Raw genomic sequence first — 21,409 nt, forward strand, 5'->3', positions numbered from 1 at the left:
CCACTTCTCCCACTCTAAACCATACACAGCAAGTTGAAGTGTAGACCCCTACCATTACAGCCTGTCATAGTAACACAGAAATGGAATAGCAGACAAAAGAAAAAGCTGCTCACAGTCAGTTTGTCAAAGTGAGGGCTGAGGTGGTTTTTAGTCAAGTTGACACATAACAGAACCTTTATATATAGTGGGCTTAGATATTTGCATCGAACAGGGCCATACTGAAACTACGTCACTCCACATCTACACTCACAAAACGTTCCACCAGCTGTGCGACACAGCCATAGTAGTCACCACATGTTCTAGGCTGTAGCTCTGAAGAGGCTTGCTCTAGTGTCTACAGTAAAATCTCCACCTCCGCAGCTGGGGTCACCTCCTCTGCACCACAGCAGAAGCATCACTTCCTGTTAGAAGCACCACATCCTCCCACTCGTGTGACTGGAAGGTAACACTTCAGTAGGGTCTCATCATGACGTCCTAGCGGGGTCTGCTCTGGCCTGGTGCGATCCTCACTCAGCCTCAGACTGTCAGCCCACAGGGAAAGTACATCAGTGTTTGTACCAGTAAGTTCCACTCAGAGGCGGGTAGATTTACCATCAAAGCAGATCGCTTCATCAGGAGAAATACAAAAAAAGGTAAGACACTACAGAATATATTGCCTTGCCAGAAATAACACCACATTTGCAAACCACTGTGTGTAGTGTAGGCCTATGTCTATGGGTTCATAGGCTTTTCAATGTAAATATTCATTGTGCACTGGCACACATCAATTCATACAGTATCCACCAGTGATATACTCCTGAGACCTAGCAATTCATTTTTGTCCTCTCTAATAAACATTAGTATTTGGTCCGTATCTCTACATGCCACTGTGTTACGTCTTATTGTACCTTTGAGAGAACATTCTGGGCTTTTCAATGATATCACGTGTGGGGGTGTTACCTTGATAATATTTTCTTTCGGGTTCTGGCTACAATCACAATTACCATCACAATTAGCACATTCTATGGTAAGTATGTGTAATTGTCTAATTGATCTTGACCTTTGTACAAATGGTCTTCTGTGCTGTAAAGACCCATGATGATCACAAGGATATACACTAAACAAAAATATAAACGCAACATGTAAAGTGTTGGTCCCATGTTTCATGAGCTGAAATAAAAGATCCCAGAAATGTTCCATACACACAAGAAGTTTATTTCTAAAAAGAAATGTGCACAAATTTGTTTACATCCCTGTTCGTGAGCATTTCTCCTTTGCCAAGATAATCCATCCACCTGACAGGTGTGGCATATCAAAAATCTGATTAAACAGTATGATTATTACACAGGTGCACCTTGTGTTGGGGACAATAAAAGGCCGCTCTAAAATGTGCAGTTTTGTCACACAACACAATGCCACAGATGTCTTAAGTTTTGAGGGAGCGTGCAATTGGCATGCTGACTGCAGGAATGTCAACCAATGCTGTTTTAGAAAATTTGGTGAATAGAGTGCCCCATGGTGGCGGTGGGGTTATGGTATGAAAAAATTTATAATGATGCACTCACTAACTGTAAATTGCTCTGGATAAGAGCATCTGCTAAATGACTAAAATGTAATGGTATGGGCAGGCATAAGCTATGGACAACTAACACAATGGCATTTTATCGATGGCAATTTGAATGCGCAAAAATACCCTAACAGATCCTGAGGCCCATTGTGAGGTCAATTTAAGGTATCTGTGACCAACAGATGCATATCTGTATTCCCAGTCATGTGAAATCGATAGATTAGGGCCTAATGCATTTATTTCAATTGACTGATTTCCTCATATGAACTGTAACTCAGTAAAATCAATAAAATTGTTGCATGTTACGTTTACATTTTTGTTAATTATAAGTATGTTTTCCATGTAATGTTCAGAGGCCGAGGGACAGTGATCTGAAGTTTGGCCAAAAAAAACTGATTTATGTCTTTGGTTTAGTAGACATTTCGCTCTACATTTTGACCAGTTGGATCTATCAACTCAGAGGGAAAAGCATATGAACGAGGACATTCTCAACTACTGGAAAATACATTTTGGGAGGTTGAAATAATATATTTATGATCTTGATGTACTTACTATACTTACTGTATGGGTCAAATTGACCCGGAACATAAACGCTGTAGGCCGAATCGAACATAAAGGAAGGGTTAAATAAGAGCTTGTTAATAAATGTCCTCTGTAGTGGACATCAGGATGCGCCAACTATGTTCTTTACCTTCTGTCCCCATTTACTGTAATGTAAAATGTTTAATTTTACTATCAACCGAGTCCTAATGGCCACTACAGTTTACATACAATAAAAAATGTATACAAATATTTACGTGTACAAATAAATACTTTACGTGTTTTTTCACCCCTGACACTTGTGATGTAAAAATAATAATAATAATAATTCCAAAACCTATTTTTTGCTGGGTCTCAGAAGGATAAGCTATATATGTGGCCTAGTCTTTTTTAACAGATTTCATTTTGATCTGAAAACACTCATTTGTATCACTTCTGCTATTTCTAAATGTATACTAGAAATCCAACATTTCACAAATTGATAACTTGAATGGGTGAATTTGGAATAGGAACATTTTTACAATAAATCCCTCACATGGCTGGATGTCTCCTTCTGCTGGTTAAATGTAGTAAATGCAACTAATATGGCTATTGGCTGCCATTGAGATATGTACAACACTTACTGTCATGTAATACAGTTAAAAGTTGTCTAACCAAACTTTTTCTGGTTTCTGTAATAAATAAAAAATTATACAACCAAACAGCGCATCAAATGCACGGTTCACAATGTTGTTTTTTTAAAAGAGAAAAACAGACAATCTTTGTACATATATTTTTATTCTTATATATAATACATTTCTATGTACAATTTATTCCTCTTTTTGTAAAGAAACAACACGACGGACAAAGCTTTGATTGCAAACAGTGTTTCATACTAAAGGGCCAGAGAGAGAGAGCGAGACAATGAAAAAGTGCTCAAATAATTAGGAGAGTGCTGCGACAGAAAGGTCTTATGCACCACACCGTTTCTGTGTTGTCGGTAGACTCAAACACAGCTTTATCAATTTGTTTCACAATAATAATTTTAGAATTAAGGGCTGAAATTTAATCAGAAATCATCTGGTGATATCACAGAACAATACCTACACTGTACAGAACTACACACCTCACTGTGTGAAGCTTTGGTTATCTCTGCTTCAGTCAACACTGATGACTGGAGGGGGACATCCATCCACTTTAAGCGACCCTGTTGTCTTTAACTGGTGATGATCAGCTTAGTTCTGTTTCAGGTAGTAGACCTCAAACATAAGTCTGTTGTGGAGGTCACGGGTCAATTGACTGCATTAATAATGATACATTCGACAAAGCACAGCTAGGACAGTGGCCATAACCTGGCCACTGAGTCACAGAGAGGGAGACAATGACTGATTGTCTATGTGTCAGTCAGTCATAGAGAGAGGTATGACACTGACCGTCAATGCAACATCATGGTCACATAAATGTCAAAAAGATTATCCAGTGTATGGATTCTCCCTTTAAACCGTTGGCAAGAGGCACTACCCCCCAAATTTAAACGAACAACTGGCTACAGTGCCTCCCTTATAAAGTTGGACAAATACAAGGCTGTCAAATGGGCTGAGGCTAGCTTTGACTAGTTAGAATATGTCATGGTCCCCCTGCATACCGGATAAGAAAGCATGTCAGTCAGTTAGAGCAGGAGTTTTGGTATTATTGGCTAAATAGTGGACGTTTGTGTAAAGGGTGACATGCCAGGAGGCTTGCCCGGAGTCTAGAGCCTGTGGGGCTTCCCTCTTCCAGAGCTCTGGGTCTGGGGGATTGAGATCCAGACCCAGTCAGTTGGCCTGGACGTCTGGTTCTACAAACAGCAGGTAGTCGTACTCCACATAGAGTAAGTACACGCTCTCAGGACTGGACTGTCTGTGTGGCAGCTCACAAGGATCACCATATTGAACACCACTCACATCGATTTTACAAACTGTACACGTCACGTCAATACAAAGGAGCTCTGTGTGTTAGTGTGATAGCAGGACTCTCTTCTGTTCTGTTGTGCTCTTGTCTCCTGTCCTCCTCTGCTCCGACATCAGAGGGAGGGAGGGGAGAGGATCAGTGTCTACATTCTCAAGGGATAGTCAGTAGCAGAGGGGTAAAGAAGAAAAGGAGAGGCGTGACGGACAGACAGGCAGTTGGACGGGATAATTGTTTGTGCTCGGCAAGTTTTTAAAAGGCACTGTCCTGTCTGTCACATGATGTCAACAAAGAACTCACAGGGATTGCCCATAGCGTGCTGAAAGGACTGGCGGCTGGCCGTGAGCTCAGGGGGGACGGCTCCTAGCTCCCGTACCGGGGGGGCCCCGGGAGGGGTGCTGCTGCTGACGGAGGTCTTTGGGGCCAGCCGGGCCAGGCAGTATGGGGGGGGCAGGCCTGGGGGGCCGTAGGAGGAGGCGTGGCTTCGCTCACTGTGGCCACACGAGCCGAGCCCAGGTTGGGTGAAAGGGACATGTTTGTAGGTGAAGGAGGCGTGGCTGTGGGCGTGGCTGTTCTGTGAGTGACAGTGGCTCCTGTGAGACTGGGCGTGGCTGACACCCGAGCGGGTGTGGCTGTGGCTGGAGGGGGCGTGGCTGCTGTGATGACTGAGCTGGCTGGCGGACCTATCGCCAGGGCGCCTCGCCCCTAGGATGCCCGGTGGCTCGGATTCACTGCATGGGGACCTGTGACCCTTCTCTTGTGGGGAGGAGCGTCGGCTAGGGCCCTTCCCTGTCCCCGCACTGGGGTTGGATCCACTGCTTCTGCTTCCTGGGAGAGGACAGAGACACACACACATCAGCTGGGTAGTCAAACACCTGGTTAAACAACACCAGACACACATCAGCAGCTCTAACTCAGCAGCTACTTATTACTGATTTTGAACAGTTGGCTGAATTGGCTACCATTGCTGTGATAATCATGGTGGTTGAACATTCATTATAATTCCCATCCACTATACAGACCTAATTGCAAACATGATAATTCCATGGCTTTTTCTCCCTCAAATCTCAGACCGACTTCCCACTGGGCACAGATGTCGGTTCAACATCTAGTTTTGATTTACATTTGGTTTGTTGTCAAGTAACCTGAATTCAACGTGAAATCAACAAAAAAATGCATGTAATTGGATTTAGGTTAAAAGTTGGGTGAAAAAATTATGAATTTCCCTTACATTGATGCATTTTTTCAAATCCAATCTGTTTTCCATGTTGATTCAACGTCATCACATCAAACTTTTTGTTGTTGAAATTAGGTGGAAACAACGTCGATTCAACCAGTTTTTGCCCAGTAGGTTGAGACGCCACTCTGTCACCTTTCAATGCTTACTCTGGACTCCACTCTGGATTTAATGATACAAATGTAACGATACCCCTGCATCAAAGACACATTTTAACATTGGAGCACTGCATTGGTAATAGCACCACAAGTGGTGCTTTTATGATCTGTTCTCGGAGAAAGAGATCCATTCATCATTTCAGTGTTTAATTGTACAGAGAAAGATGAAAATGATCTTACTGATACAGGTGTACAACATTATCATCATTATCAAACATTTCTCCCACCTTTCAATAAGCAATGAGCCCAACAGTACTGGGTAAAGTGGTGCATGACTGCCCCCTAGCAGTGAGAATGATAGTGCAAGCCTTGGCCTGAACTGATCATCCTGAATCATGCACATCTCTGACTGAGACTACAGCAGCACAGTACCAACCAACACATGCCCACAGGTGCAGAGAGGGAGAATGGACGGTCAGGAGAGGAGAGTTAAACAGACAGCTGCAGGAGCAGAAACGGCATGGACACACACCAACACACACTCACACACTCACACGCACACACTCAGACACTCACAAACTCAGACACTCACACACTCACACACTCACACACTCAGACACTCAGACACTCACACACTCACACACTCAGACACTCACACACTCACACACTCACACACCAACACACACTCACAAACTCAGACACTCACACACTCAGACACTCACACACTCAAGACACTCAGACACTCACACACTCACACACTCACACACTCACACACCAACACACACTCACACACTCACACACTCAGACACTCACACACCAACACACACTCACACACTCAGACACTCAGACACTCACACACTCACACACCAACACACACTCAGACACTCACACATTCACACACCAACACACACTCACACACTCACAAACTCACAAACTCAGACACTCACACACTCAGACACTCACACACTCACACACTCACACACTCACACACTCACACACTCAGACACTCACACACTCACACACTCACACACTCAGACACTCAGACACTCACACACTCACACACTCAGACACTCAGACACTCAGACACTCAGACACTCAGACACTCACACACTCAGACACTCAGACACTCAGACACTCAGACACTCAGACACTCACACACTCACACACTCACACACTCACACACTCAGACACTCAGACACTCAGACACTCACACACTCAGACACTCACACACCAACACACACTCACACACTCACACACTCAGACACTCAGACACTCAGACACTCAGACACTCAGACACTCACACACCAACACACACTCACACACTCAGACACTCAGACACTCAGACACTCAGACACTCAGACACTCAGACACTCACACACTCAGACACTCACACACTCAGACACTCACACACTCACACACTCACACACTCAGACACTCACACACCAACACACACTCACACACTCACACACTCAGACACTCAGACACTCACACACTCACACACCAACACACACTCACACACTCACACACTCAGACACTCAGACACTCAGACACTCAGACACTCAGACACTCAGACACTCAGACACTCACACACCAACACACACTCACACACTCACACACTCAGACACTCAGACACTCAGACACTCAGACACTCAGACACTCAGACACTCAGAGGGAGAGGCATGGGAAACAATAACCTTAAAAGCTATGGTATGAGGAGAACGAGGTATATATATATATATATATATGTGTGATGTATATATATATGTGTGTATACTGTATATAAAGAGAGACATAAATAAATAGAGATGTAGAGAGGGGAGAGGGCAAAAAGCAAGAGTGGAGGTAAGATAAAAAATTGCGATGGCTTGAGAGAGAGAGAGAGAGAGAGAGAGAGAGAGAGAGAGGAGAAAGGTACAGGTAGCAGAGAAGTAGAGGTAGTAGAGAGTGGGTTAGCTGTTAGCTTACCGGTTCCCCAGAGTCCTGGGACTACCTGGTCCATCAGTCTACCGTTGCCCAGCAGAAACAGAGGGAACAACAGAGTTACACACACCTCCCAACCCAGCCTAACCTGTCTAACCCAGTCTACTGCTGTCACCTCCCAACCCAGCCTAACCTGTCTAACCCAGTCTACTGCTGTCACCTCCCAACCCAGCCTAACCTGTCTAACCCAGTCTACTGCTGTCACCTCCCAACCCAGCCTAACCTGTCTAACCCAGTCTACTGCTGTCACCTCCCAACCCAGCCTAACCTGTCTAACCCAGTCTACTGCTGTCACCTCCCAGCCCAGCCTAACCTGTCTAACCCAGTCTACTGCTGTCACCTCCCAGCCCAGCCTAACCTGTCTAACCCAGTCTACTGCTGTCACCTCCCAGCCCAGCCTAACCTGTCTAACCCAGTCTACTGTTGTCACCTCCCAACCCAGCCTAACCTGTCTAACCCAGTCTACTGCTGTCACCTCCCAGCCCAGCCTAACCTGTCTAACCCAGTCTACTGCTGTCACCTCCCAGCCCAGCCTAACCTGTCTAACCCAGTCTACTGCTGTCACCTCCCAGCCCAGCCTAACCTGTCTAACCCAGTCTACTGTTGTCACCTCCCAACCCAGCCTAACCTGTCTAACCCAGTCTACTGCTGTCACCTCCCAGCCCAGCCTAACCTGTCTAACCCAGTCTACTGCTGTCACCTCCCAGCCCAGCCTAACCTGTCTAACCCAGTCTACTGCTGTCACCTCCCAGCCCAGCCTAACCTGTCTAACCCAGTCTACTGTTGTCACCTCCCAACCCAGCCTAACCTGTCTACTGCTGTCACCTCCCAACCCGGCCTAACCTGTCTAACCCAGTCTACTGCTGTCACCTCCCAGCCCAGCCTAACCTGTCTAACCCAGTCTACTGCTGCCACCTCCCAGCCCAGCCTAACCTGTCTACTGCTGTCACTTCCCAACCCAGCCTAACCTGTCTACTGCTGTCAACTCCCAACCCGGCCTAACCTGTCTAACCCAGTCTACTGCTGTCACCTCCCAGCCCAGCCTAACCTGTCTACTGTTGTCACCTCCCAACCCAGCCTAACCCGTCTAACCCAGTCTACTACTGTCACCTCCCAACCCAGCCTAACCTGTCTAACCCAGTCTACTGCTGTCACCTCCCAGCCCAGCCTAACCTGTCTAACCCAGTCTACTGCTGTCACCTCCAAACCCAGCCTAACCTGTCTACTGCTGTCACCTCCCAACCCAGCCTAACCTGTCTACTGCTGTCACCTTCCAACCCTGCCTAACCTGTCTAACCCAGTCTACTGCTGTCACCTCCCAGCGCAGCCTAACCTGTCTAGCCCAGTCTACTGCTGTCACCTCCCAACCCAGCCTAACCTGTCTAGCCCAGTCTACTGCTGTCACCTCCCAGCCTAGCCTAACCTGTCTAACCCAGTTTACTGCCGTCACCTCCCAACCCAGCCTAACCTGTCTAATACTGTCATCTCCCAACCCAGCCTAACCTGTCTAACCCAGTCTACTGCTGTCACCTCCCAACCCAGCCTAACCTGTCTAACCCAGTCTACTGCTGTCACCTCCCAACCCAGCCTAACCTGTCTAGCCCAGTCTACTGCTGTCGCCTCCCAACCCAGCCTAACCTGTCAACCCAGTTTACTGCTGTCACCTCCCAACCCAGCCTAACCTGTCTAATACTGTCACCTCCCAACCCAGCCTAACCTGTCTAACCCAGTCTACTGCTGTCACCTCCCAACCCAGCCTAACCTGTCTAACCCAGTCTACTGCTGTCACCTCCCAACCCAGCCTAACCTGTCTAATACTGTCACCTCCCAACCCAGCCTAACCTGTCTAACCCAGTCTACTGCTGTCACCTCCCAACCCAGCCTAACCTGTCTAACCCAGTCTACTGCTGTCACCTCCCAACCCAGCCTAACCTGTCTAGCCCAGTCTACTGCTGTCACCTCCCAACCCAGCCTAACCTGTCTAGCCCAGTCTACTGCTGTCACCTCCCAACCCAGCCTAACCTGTCTAACCCAGTCTACTGCTGTCACCTCCCAACCCAGCCTAACCTGTCTAACCCAGTCTACTGCTGTCACCTCCCAACCCAGCCTAACCTGTCTAGCCCAGTCTACTGCTGTCACCTCCCAACCCAGCCTAACCTGTCTAACCCAGTCTACTGCTGTCACCTCCCAACCCAGCCTAACCTGTCTAACCAGTCTACTGCTGTCACCTCCCAACCCAGCTTAACCCGTCTAACCCAGTCTACTACTGTCACCTCCCAACCCAGCCTAACCTGTCTAACCCAGTCTACTGCTGTCACCTCCCAGCCCAGCCTAACCTGTCTAACCCAGTCTACTGCTGTCACCTCCCAACCCAGCCTAACCTGTCTACTGCTGTCACCTCCCAACCCAGCCTAACCTGTCTACTGCTGTCACCTTCCAACCCTGCCTAACCTGTCTAACCCAGTCTACTGCTGTCACCTCCCAGCGCAGCCTAACCTGTCTAATGCTGTCACCTCCCAACCCAGCCTAACCCAGTCTACTGCTGTCACCTCCCAACCCAGCCTAACCTGTCTAATGCTGTCACCTCCCAACCCAGCCTAACCCAGTCTACTGCTGTCACCTCCCAACCCAGCCTAACCTGTCTAATGCTGTCACCTCCCAACCCAGCCTAACCCAGTCTACTGCTGTCACCTCCCAACCCAGCCTAACCTGTCTAATGCTGTCACCTCCCAACCCAGCCTAACCTGTCTACTGCTGTCACCTCCCAACCCAGCCTAACCCAGTCTACTGCTGTCACCTCCCAACCCAGCCTAACCTGTCTAGCCCAGTCTACTGCTGTCACCTCCCAACCCAGCCTAACCTGTCTAACCCAGTCTACTGCTGTCACCTCCCAACCCAGCCTAACCTGTCTAACCCAGTCTACTGCTGTCACCTCCCAACCCAGCCTAACCTGTCTAGCCCAGTCTACTGCTGTCACCTCCCAACCCAGCCTAACCTGTCTACTGCTGTCACCTCCCAACCCAGCCAACTGCAGCCTAACTTACTTTACAGATCTCTCACTGAACGATGAGTTAGAGCAATGAAATGTACTCAGATACTCGCCAACAAATGTCCTGTTTCTCTCTCTCTCTCACACACACACACACACACACACACACACACACACACACACACACACACACACACACACACACACACACACACACACACACACACACACACACACACACACACACACACACACACACACACACACACACACACACACACACACACACACGATGAATATCCACAAATGCTCGCCTGGAAATTCCAAATGAAAAAAAACTGCAAATGTCAATCAAGACACACAGCAAAATATCAAACGGAATAAAACTACTTATGCAAAAGATAAATAAGAGATGTAAGCATACACTCAGTCCTACTGATAATTCATCCTAACCACTCCTCTGCCCTAAGAAACTGTATCATTACTGTATCACACCTCTCTGCCATTCAGAACTCTCCATGACAATGAGGATTGAATGCAATTTGAAATAATGGGAGATGACTAAAAGCATGTAATGACAACGTCTGGATGATTGACTTCATAGTGATTTGAACAGAAGCTGGAAATAAGACAGAAGAGCACAGCATGCGATGACAAATGTAAAACAAAAGACTAAACAATTCTCCAAACAGACTAGTTATTACCACACCACCCTGATAACACTTTTACATTTTAGTCATTTAGCAGACGCTCTTATCCAGAGCGACTTACAGTTAGTGAGTGCATACATTTTCATACTGGCCCCCCTGGGAAACGAACCCACAACCTTGGCGTTGCAAGCGCCATGCTCTACCAACTGAGCTACACGGGGCCAGCCACTCTCCCTCAGTGCAGCCAGTGCAGCCACTCTCCCTCAGTGCAGCCACTCTCCCTCAGTGCAGCCAGTGCAGCCACTCTCCCTCAGTGCAGCCACTCTCCCTCAGTGCAGCCAGTGCAGCCACTCTCCCTCAGTGCAGCCAGTGCAGCCACTCTCCCTCAGTGCAGCCAGTGCAGCCACTCTCCCTCAGTGCAGCCAGTGCAGCCACTCTCCCTCAGTGCAGCCAGTGCAGCCACTCTCCCTCAGTGCAGCCAGTGCAGCCACTCTCCCTCAGTGCAGCCAGTGCAGCCACTCTCCCTCAGTGCAGCCAGTGCAGCCACTCTTCCTCAGTGCAGCCACTCTCCCTCAGTGCAGCCAGTGCAGCCACTCTCCCTCAGTGCAGTACCATGTCGGAACAATTACAAACCGTGGGCAAAGGGGCAATGTAATGTGTAACAGGGCAATGTAATGTGTAGTGTCATGTTGAAATCAAACAAAATATAGTTCAAGATTTGATGGGAGGGTGGGACCTCATTTGATCATTTCGTGCAAGTAATAATCAGCCATAAGTGGATAAGGTCCTTAGTGTACACACCCAGTACTGAAGAGCTGTCCTCTGCATGAACCATGTTGAATCATGATCGACCTTGACAATATAAGACCATTTTAGAACACCCTCTATTACATAAATATGTATCTGTGTGCGTGTGACATCTTATGTCAACTTAATTTCCTAGCAGGCCAAACAGGCTAACCTGAACAGGCATATGCCTTATGGAATTTAAATACAATACTTCGTCAACAGTTGACATTAGCTGTCATGAAAAGTAACGTGGTGACATATATGGTCAAATTAGTCATCCACTCTGACCCATTCATATTGATGAGGGTGTTAGAGTTAGCAGCCCTGACCTGCAGACTCACCCTCACTGTTGTGGCTGCCAGCACTCCCACTGTGGAAACTGTGGCAGGGGTCTGAGTAGCCTGGAGGGAAGCCTGGAGGTGCGGAGGGGAAGGGGGGGTAGGGGAATGGCTGACCCCCCAGGGGCCACGGGTTGGTGACAGGGGGAGAGAGGGGGGCCAGGGTGTCTTGCTCAGAGCCCCCACCACTGGAACCCTCGTTCAGGTTGAGAGACGCCATGTCTGAGAGAGAAGCGAAAGATAGAGAAAGAGAGACAGACAAAGAGAGAGAGACAGACAGACAGAGAGAGAGAGTTAGTGACATCTATGAGGTAGCCCCTCTCATGACAGGTAAAAAACACACTGCCATTGGACTCTACACTACACTTAACACAAGTAAAAATTCACCTCTAATTATAAAATACAGTACATAATATATTAATGTCAAAGTGGCTCAGTGACAGTACTTTGGCAGAGGTCTCCGAAGGTGTAGTAGCACTGCTCTGAGAAGGTGATCTTGTTGACGGTGTGTCTCAGGTAGCCATGTTTCAGCAGACTGCTGGCATACTTCCTGGCATCTCTCCTGTCCTTGAAGCCCTCCACCCTCGAGTAGAGCCAGTCCACCACGTCAGCACCTGGCACAGCGACACACAGCAACACACTGTTTAAGACTGTAATCTGAATCACAACCTCACAATGTCGAGTAGAGCCAGTCCACCACGTGACATAGCAGCACACACTGTAGTCTGCACTACAACAGCACACACTCATATAGGATTCTATTGCACTATAATATTGATAGCATCAACTAACTACACCACATCAAGCAAGTAGATGTTATGTTGACAATATCAAGGAAGTGTCTTGCAACAGACATCACAGTTTAACAGTAAGGGAAGTGATTGCTGTTTCAAGTCCAACTTTAAACCCTTAATTTACTCAATTTAAATGGCACATTATTAGTAGTAGTCCGTGTCCCCCAGTCCCTCTCACCGATGACAGCGTTGCCGATGGTGATCTTCAACCACATCCTGTCCCGGATCTCCAGACCAGAGTCAGGCAGCTGCATCACCTTGACGATGGTTGACATGTCCGTCTTACTCGCAGATAACGGCAAGTCGTCAAATTCTGAAGGGGAGAGGAGGTTGAGACAGCACATTCACAGACAGTGAGTGACAATACATTCAGTATGTGGTCTTTCTAGGACAGTGAGAGTGCAGCTATGTCTAGTGATTGCATTAGTTTGTGTGAGTGACTGTGGTCATACCGTAGTGTGGGTAGGGTCCGGTCAGGGCGGTTGTGTGGGAGATCCAGGCAGCAGGGTCGATGGGCCTCACTGGTTCAGCTGCACAAACATAACACACACACACACACATCATCTACTGTGTTAGCCAGTACTTGTGCTCAAACTTCTACTCTAAATGAATTTACAAGCACAAACACTTAGATTTTCAAAACGTTTTTTCAAAAGTTTCTAAAGTGAGTTTCCAGCTGAGTTTGAGAACCCTGTTTGTAAGTGGTAATAACCTGTTGTTGGTGGAACACCGGTGAGTTTCTTACCCCGGGGGATGGTGAAGTAGCTTCGTGGAGACGGGTCCCAACACTTGGCCACAGTAAGACTAATAGGACTGGAGGACACATGGGGAGACCGTCAGTTACAATACAAATACATTCTACTCACTTCTATAGCTCCTGTGTAGTTAAAGGAACAAGAGGAAATGATAGGGGGGAAAAGGAAATGTTTGGTTGAACTACAAGGATTATGGAGATAAATATGAGTCTGTATTATACAATAGTCAATAATGCAGAAGTTGTTTAAAATACAAACCCACTGTTATCCAATCTAACCAGTCAGAGGTCAGCATCACTGATATTTCTAATATAACGCTAATGTACTCCAGAGTCTTACCATTGCTCAGCTTTAAATCCTGTAAATACCCAATAGCCATGTCCTTTGACTGTCTGACCTGACCTGTGACCGTGTTCACACGCAACATTTTAACATATCTTGAAATGTTTTCTGGGTTATCGCCAACAATCCTGCACTGTAACACAGTACTGTTCTTACCCTGTTTTGGAGACGATCTCTCTCAGGATCCTCACAGCGTCATCGTTGCTCATGTTCTCAAAGTTCACATCGTTCACCTGGGGAACACAACAAAACAGTTAACGTCCATGTTCACAGATCATGTCTTTAATTGAACAAGTGGTTGGGCAAAATTAACAAGTGAATAAAGAAACAAAATAAACAAGTGCTTTAGGACTCTGCAGTCTACAAGTTAATTATCTAGGGCACTATTGTAAGACATACACACATACACACAAGTGTGCTTTCAGACGCATATAAAAGCTAGTAAATCCTAAGCAGCTTTATACTTTATGTATGAGTGGGTGGAAAAACACGCTGGAGCCACAATAAATGGGGCTAATACATGCTGGATCTACAATAAATGGGGCTAATACATGCTGGATCTACAATAAATGAGGTTAATACATGCTGGATCTACAATAAATGAGGTTAATACATGCTGGATCTACAATAAATGGGGCTAATACATGCTGGATCTACAATAAATGAGGTTAATACATGCTGGATCTACAATAAATGAGGTTAATACATGCTGGATCTACAATAAATGAGGTTAATACATGCTGGATCTACAATAAATCGGGTTAATACATGCTGGATCTACATTAAATCGGGTTAATATATGCTGGATCTACAATAACTACTGATAAGCCACCATGTATATTGTGTACAAGAGGAGGCGTGGCCAGAGAGGTTAGTCTGAGTCCAGCCATACAGACATCAAAGAGAACTAACAACAGGAAGCAAAAGGAAAGGCAGAAAAACAACATGTAGAAAAGAGGGTTATGGGGAAGGAGGTGATGAGGACCATTTCAGATGGTTGTCAATAGGTCACAACAAAGCCAGGCAGAAACACAGGACCTGTTTCCCCTTTCCCTTATTGTTACAATTCATTGTGTCAAACACACTGTATCCAAACATCATTGGTAATGCTATGGAAATCACAAAGCAACTTTTTCACTGGACATCTATAACCAATTTGCAAGCACTTGCTCATTCCCTCAACAAACCATACAAATATGGTCAAAATAATATCTCACACAGAACGCAACATATAGAATAACTTTACAACATTACACAGAGAATAAATGTTAGGCCCATTAATAGCGGGTGTACCTGTAGGAGCATGTCTCCAGGTTCTATCCTGCCGTCTGCAGCTACAGCTCCTCCCTTCATGATGGAGCCAATGTAGATCCCCCCGTCTCCCCGGTCGTTGCTCTGCCCTACGATACTGATACCCAGGAAGTTATACTTCTCTGGAGGAGAGAAGAGAGAGAGAAATAAATCAGTTTACAGTCAATGGACCTTGATGATATCTTTATCAAACACATATGAACTCTGATGATACTTAGTAGAACAAAAGAAAGAGTCAGAGAGAAAAGAGATACATTAAAAAGGGGAAAGCCTTACCCATGTTGAGTGTGACAGTGATGATGTTGAGACTCATAGTGGAATCGGTGATGCTGCTGAAAGACGAAGACTGGAAAGGAAGGAGGAAGAAAGTAAATGAGCAAATAAAACAGTCACAGACATATTCACATAACCATTCTGGTTCTTTCTTTTTCACATGCACATGGGACGTAGTAAAACCTTTGAGGGGAACTCACCCGGTCTATTTTGGCTACTTTGTGCCTCCGTCTGCGGCGTTTGTGTCTGCGCATCAGCTGAGAGGACGAGCTCTGCTCTGTGGAGCTGCTGAGTCTAAGACACAACACAATACAATATACATTGGTCCATGATACAGAAACAAGGGAAACCTTGAAGAAGGCACTGTGTGCTATAACATTGGTGTTTAAACATTAAATAATTGGGAGCATATATAGTGCGACTATCTTTCTTCTTTTACATAACAGTGCCCAGCCCCACCACACAACATACACTGCAGGTTGGGAGCAGCACAGGGTCAGCCGCAGGGCAGCACCCCTGGAGCAGGAAAAGGGAAGAGGTCAGAGGGGATATGGTATTTTTTTTGTAAAGAACCACTGATGAAAAGAGAGGAAGATGACATAGAGAGAGCGAGAGTGAGAGGAAGCATCTACCTGCTAGCGTCCTCATCTTCCTCACTGTCGACGAAGGAGCTGGACTCTAGTTCACTGCTCATTACTGAGGCACTGTCGTAGCCCATGGCAGAGTCCCTCGCTGTGCGCTCCGACTTAGAGTGGCCGTTGATACGAGGGACTGGAGAGAAGACAACCACAAAACAACAGGTCAGATATCAACACAGTCAGATATCAACACAGTCAGATATCAACACAGTCAGATATCAACACAGTCAGATATCAACACTCCACGGTAGTCCTCTGTAGCTCAGTTAGTAGAGCACGGCTCTTGCAACGCCATGATAGTGGGTTCTAATCCCAGGACCACCCATACGTGACAATGTATGCACGCATGACTATTAGACGCTTTGGATAAAAGCATCTGCTAAATGGCATAAAAGTGACACAGTGAAAGACAACTCTGAGCTGAGAGTGGGAGATGTCAACAGACAGCGATATAGAAATGATGCGAGAAATATTTTCCAAATGTTATAGGAAACCATCCAGAGAAGATTAGTATTAAGGACACTATGAGGACATCTAATCGGAAACCAAGACAAAGATTTAGAAGAGGTTAAAAGGCCAGTCTAGAAAGCACCAGAGAAAGAGAGAAGGGATTACCAACCGGAGCACTCGGCTGATGAAAAAGCTCAAAATATCCTCAATACAGGAGGATATCAGAGACCAACTGGGCCAAGGAGGCATTTACTAGTGATTCACTATTACAGAAGGCAGTCCTGTGGCAAACATGGCATTGTACCTATACTGTATGTGATGGTATGGCAAACAAAGGTTTCAGTGGACTTGTGAAGAACATCTTTATGCAGTTGTAATTATGCAGTTTATCATCAAATATGATACCATAGACTTCAGCTCATGTGTTATCAGTGGGCAGTGGCAGATAAGAGCTACCTCTTAATAAGACAGTGATCTACCAAAACAATAACATCAGTGTCCCAAATTCCCAACACCTCTCTCCCACATCTACCCCCAATACGTACAGTGGCAGGGGAGGGGTCCTGTCTCAGCAGGGTGACAGCGGATTGGCTGGAAGGCTCTGGCAAAGCGGCGAGGGCGTGGCTGACCCTGCGTTCTCCGCGAGCAACTAAAACATTCCAATAATGTGGTGGTGTCCATTACTGACTGAGCCCATTACTGACTGAGCCCATTACTGACTGAGCCCATTACTGACTGAGCCCATTATTGACTGAGCCCATTACTGACTGAGCCCATTACTGACTGAGCCCATTATTGACTGAGCCCAAAGGGCGCACACACATACAACCACTCTCTTCAGAAGAGCAGTACAATCCTCATCCCGGGATATATAACAACACACACACACACACACACACACACACACACGCACACACACAACTAAACAGCAGCAAAACTGAGACTGTCTGGTGTCTGTGTAATGCTCTGTCCCCTCTCTCCCAGCACCTGTCTGTCTCTCAACCCCTGTGAGAGGGACCAGGTTCTCTGCCCAATGACAGGCTGCCGGCAGGCAGACTCCAATCCTTATCTACAACGAAGGCAGTGGAAAAAGACCAAAAGAAAATAGTGAATTTGGAGAAAGATACTGTGAATCGAGGAGAGATAACACAATCACTCAACATAATCTTTTCTCCTTTTTGCTCATCACAGTCAGTGACAGCAAGGTATCTTGACGTATTCAAATTCTGCAAATGTCTGACTTTTACAGTCCTGGGCATTGTGGTATGCTTACACCTGATTAATTGACATGTCATCTGCTACTATACTCACTGACCAAACAATACAAAAAACATTAAATCAAACCTATTCTATTTTGGGACATTGTGCTGTGAACTATAAGCCTTTAGTGTCAAAGCAGGCATTTTTCTATCCCCCATTCTTAAAATCAGATTTTTATTTTTTTCATTTAATTATTTTAGAGCCATAAAGTAATTATCATGAGGGATGGGAATATCATATGTTATCTGCTAAAATTAAGGTTTTATGATAAGGTGGGTGCTCAAGTAGGATATAATAAGTCATTATGATCGCTATCTATTAGACTGTCTTAAATACATTCACTTAGGCTATTCCATTAACAAAACAGTCAAACTCTTCAATAGAATGTAGCCTACACAATAGGACAATAAATACTTGCATAAAAGGTAGCCCATCTATAGATTGTTTTCAGCAGCTGGACGATGATAATAATAGTTGCTTCCTCGTTCAGCCATATCTAGAATGGATTTCTTTACTAGCATTGCAAAATATAAAATTGCCAAAATAATTTAACACATAATAACAGGTAGGCTACAGATAGCCTTTTAATGTACTACTGAAGAGGTTAGACAATAACCTGCATAAACCTAAAATAAAACCACCTATATCATTTAATTCCATCACATGTATCTACCATTTAACAGCCAGTGGACTACAAACTACCCTATACAGCGATTCCATTAGCAAATTTGATTATTTTACCTCAACCGCGAGAGTCAGATCAGCGAGACAGTGCTGTCGTGTGACGCACTGAGAAACTGAACGAACTGGTAGCGCAAAAATATTACCCCGCACTCCCATCCCATGGCACGCGACTGAGTGTCTGATAATCCCTCTCTGAGAACTGCATTCCAAAGCACGGAGCGAAAGCCCAGCATTTGATGGGATTTGATATGGTGCACGAGCATATCTCTAACCGCCACAGGTGATGGTGACATCAGGTGATTAACGGCGCCAAAGCCTCTCAGCAGTACGAAGCTCGAGCTCTCCCTTCGTCACAATACATTTCACATAATAGCAAATGTTTAAATTTAAAATGTTGGTAAACACTAGGTTCCAAGCATCTTAAACATTTAGCAATGCTCATTTGACCTCTATACATTTTAATTGAATAGAAATATTCTGCATTACTGCTGCCTACATTTTGATTAGGTTATTATACAGTGAAGAGTAAGACCACTCTGAAGTCAATACACCTATTGTAGGTGTCAAAATAGTCCTGCCAAACCCATAGCGTGATATAGCCAGGCAGACAGACAGGGGTGTCAGTTCATCTCCTATCCCCCTCATCTCCCAGTGCAGGTAGCAGAGCTAAAACGCCTGTGGCCCTGAAACAGATCCTCTCCCATACCTCCACAGTGTCCTGTGGGCCCAATCTACACCTGTCCACTCTCCTCACCTTGTCAAACACTGCATTATTCATCCATTCATTCTCATATACCTACAACCAGAAATGAGAGAACAAGGGATACGTTTACCTCTGTTAAAACACTGATTCACCCTGCTCTGTTCATTGTAAAGCAGGCTGCATTCACACAGACACAGTGGCACTTAAAGAAAGAGGGGAATTCCTGCTATACTACTGCTGCAGGGCCAGGCAGGATAACTTTACATGTTGCTGGATAGTCCTGGGCCTTTAAGTCAAGGACACAGATTGAGTGACTACCATGGCATTGTATAAAGAGCCCTAAACAAATAATGCCTAATTGAATTGGATTATATTGAGCAGTGTAGGGCAGCGTTTTATGAGCCATGAAGCACTGTGTTCACCGTGAGGGACATGCCCTCTTCTCTGACACTCTCATTTAATTAGCACTAACTAACTAGCAGGCCGCCAGGCAATGAAACCAGATGGAGGGAGGGGAGAGAGAGAGAGAGAGAGAGAGAGAGAGAGAGAGAGAGAGAGAGAGAGAGAGAGAGAGAGAGAGAGAGAGAGAGAGAGAGAGAGAGAGAGAGAGAGAGAGAGAGAGAGAGAGAGAGAGAGAGAGAGAGAGAGAGAGAGAGAGAGAGAGAGAGAGAGAGAGAGAGAGAGAGAGAGAGAGAGATTATTACTCCTTCAACAGAGGGTCTGCTACTGGCTGCTATTTCTAGAGAGGGCTACAGGGACATGACACACAGCCATATTTTCAGTTTCTCAAATCAGAACTTAACAGAGCGACTATAAAAACAAAGGCTGTATTGAGAGGAGAAGAGATAGTAGTTTGTTTCCCAGTAGGACAACAGCTACACACATGCTCATGTATTACACATAGACATTACAGCTCTCTCGTCTCTACAGTACCAACCAGCCTGATGCTTTATCCTGCTCATCCTAATTAAGCCACATAAATGAATGAGTATTTGGTTAATGAGCCTGGAGCTGCAGGATCCACACAGCCAGGCTCGCTGTGAACAGCAGATCAGGGGAGGAAGAGATGGAGTGATAAGATAAAGAGATAAAGGACTGGCTCTGACTCTATCTGCTGTGGGTGGATGGAGGAGAAACAGACAGGGGTGACAGACAGCAGAGACTGTAGGCTGACACATTACAGTAGTTGTTGAATGGAAAATATAGACACCAACATCATCACACTGTTGAACCAGATCCAGGAGTAGTGTATAAACAGGAATAAGGGTGGATATGAGGAGGAGTGACTATTATCATTGGAAGAATCAGGCTTGCTAATAATGATATTGTCCGAAGTGCCATCTTAAAATCTGGTATTTCTCAAAGCACTACACTGCAAACATTCATTCTGAGTGTAGAAAGAGACATGACATGTAATGTGCTTAGTTACTCTCTGTACAATAGAATGCTGGGATGAGAGGAATGTCCCTGAAGGAGGATTGAGGAAGCCCCCCTCCTCTCCAAGTGACCTTCTTACAACTCTTTGCTGAGCTCAGTGCGAAAATGTTTCCATGACAGTAACAACAAATGAAGAGTATTTCTTCTTAACCAAGACTCATGAGTTTACTGACATTTTCCCATGTCCATTATTCACGATACTCTATGTGTACATACAGTAAGGATAAAATATGCAACAACAAAGAATTGTTTCTTTGAATACTTTCCCAATAGCAAAAACATACAAAGCTGGTTTCAGATTTTCACAGTAACCAAGAGGCAGCTCTAACGCTACATGTGCTATACTTTTTTTTTTGGGGGGGCCCATCCATCCACCACCCATTCATCTGCTATACTCCATACATGGTCATAATAGGAAGAACAGTCCTCCCACAGATCCTGAGGTTAAACTATCAGGTGGAAACTAGTCCCGTGTAGCTCAGTTGGTAGAGCATGGCGTTTGCAACAACAGGGTTGTGGGTTTGATTCCCACGGGGGGCCAGTATGAAAATGTATGCACTCACTAACTGTAAGTTGCTCTGGATAAGAGTGTCTGCTAAATGACTAAAATGAAAATAGCCTCTGCCCATGAACCTGAACCCCACTTAAGAAAAAAAAAGATTGGTGTCT

The 21,409-nt window shown here is 45.6% G+C and overlaps 1 protein-coding gene across 3 annotated transcripts in view; it reads right to left on the reverse strand.

Annotated features, from left to right (window-relative positions):
- Positions 1–2,843: 2,843 nt before the first annotated feature.
- LOC311148088 (segment polarity protein dishevelled homolog DVL-1-like) overlaps positions 2,844–21,409 on the reverse strand; it is a 31,688-nt gene continuing 13,122 nt past the window's right edge. For 2 of the 3 annotated variants that reach the window (XM_084185000.1, XM_084184998.1), the window contains exons 5-15: positions 16,201–16,339; positions 15,769–15,862; positions 15,572–15,641; positions 15,278–15,417; positions 14,141–14,217; positions 13,600–13,700; positions 13,340–13,417; positions 13,066–13,200; positions 12,540–12,707; positions 12,097–12,315; positions 2,844–4,840 (exon numbers count right to left, since the gene is read on the reverse strand). In XM_084185000.1, the coding sequence (XP_084041126.1) occupies positions 4,287–4,840; positions 12,097–12,315; positions 12,540–12,707; positions 13,066–13,200; positions 13,340–13,417; positions 13,600–13,700; positions 14,141–14,217; positions 15,278–15,417; positions 15,572–15,641; positions 15,769–15,862; positions 16,201–16,339 (1,775 nt within the window). In that variant the 3' untranslated portion in view covers positions 2,844–4,286. The remainder of the gene's footprint in view (positions 4,841–12,096; positions 12,316–12,539; positions 12,708–13,065; positions 13,201–13,339; positions 13,418–13,599; positions 13,701–14,140; positions 14,218–15,277; positions 15,418–15,571; positions 15,642–15,768; positions 15,863–16,200; positions 16,340–21,409) is intronic. The other variant, XM_084184999.1, reaches the window with a different exon arrangement.

Source organism: Coregonus lavaretus (genome assembly GCF_964263955.1).
Source record: "Coregonus lavaretus genome assembly, chromosome: 20".
In the NCBI taxonomy this organism is placed as follows: domain Eukaryota; kingdom Metazoa; phylum Chordata; class Actinopteri; order Salmoniformes; family Salmonidae; genus Coregonus; species Coregonus lavaretus.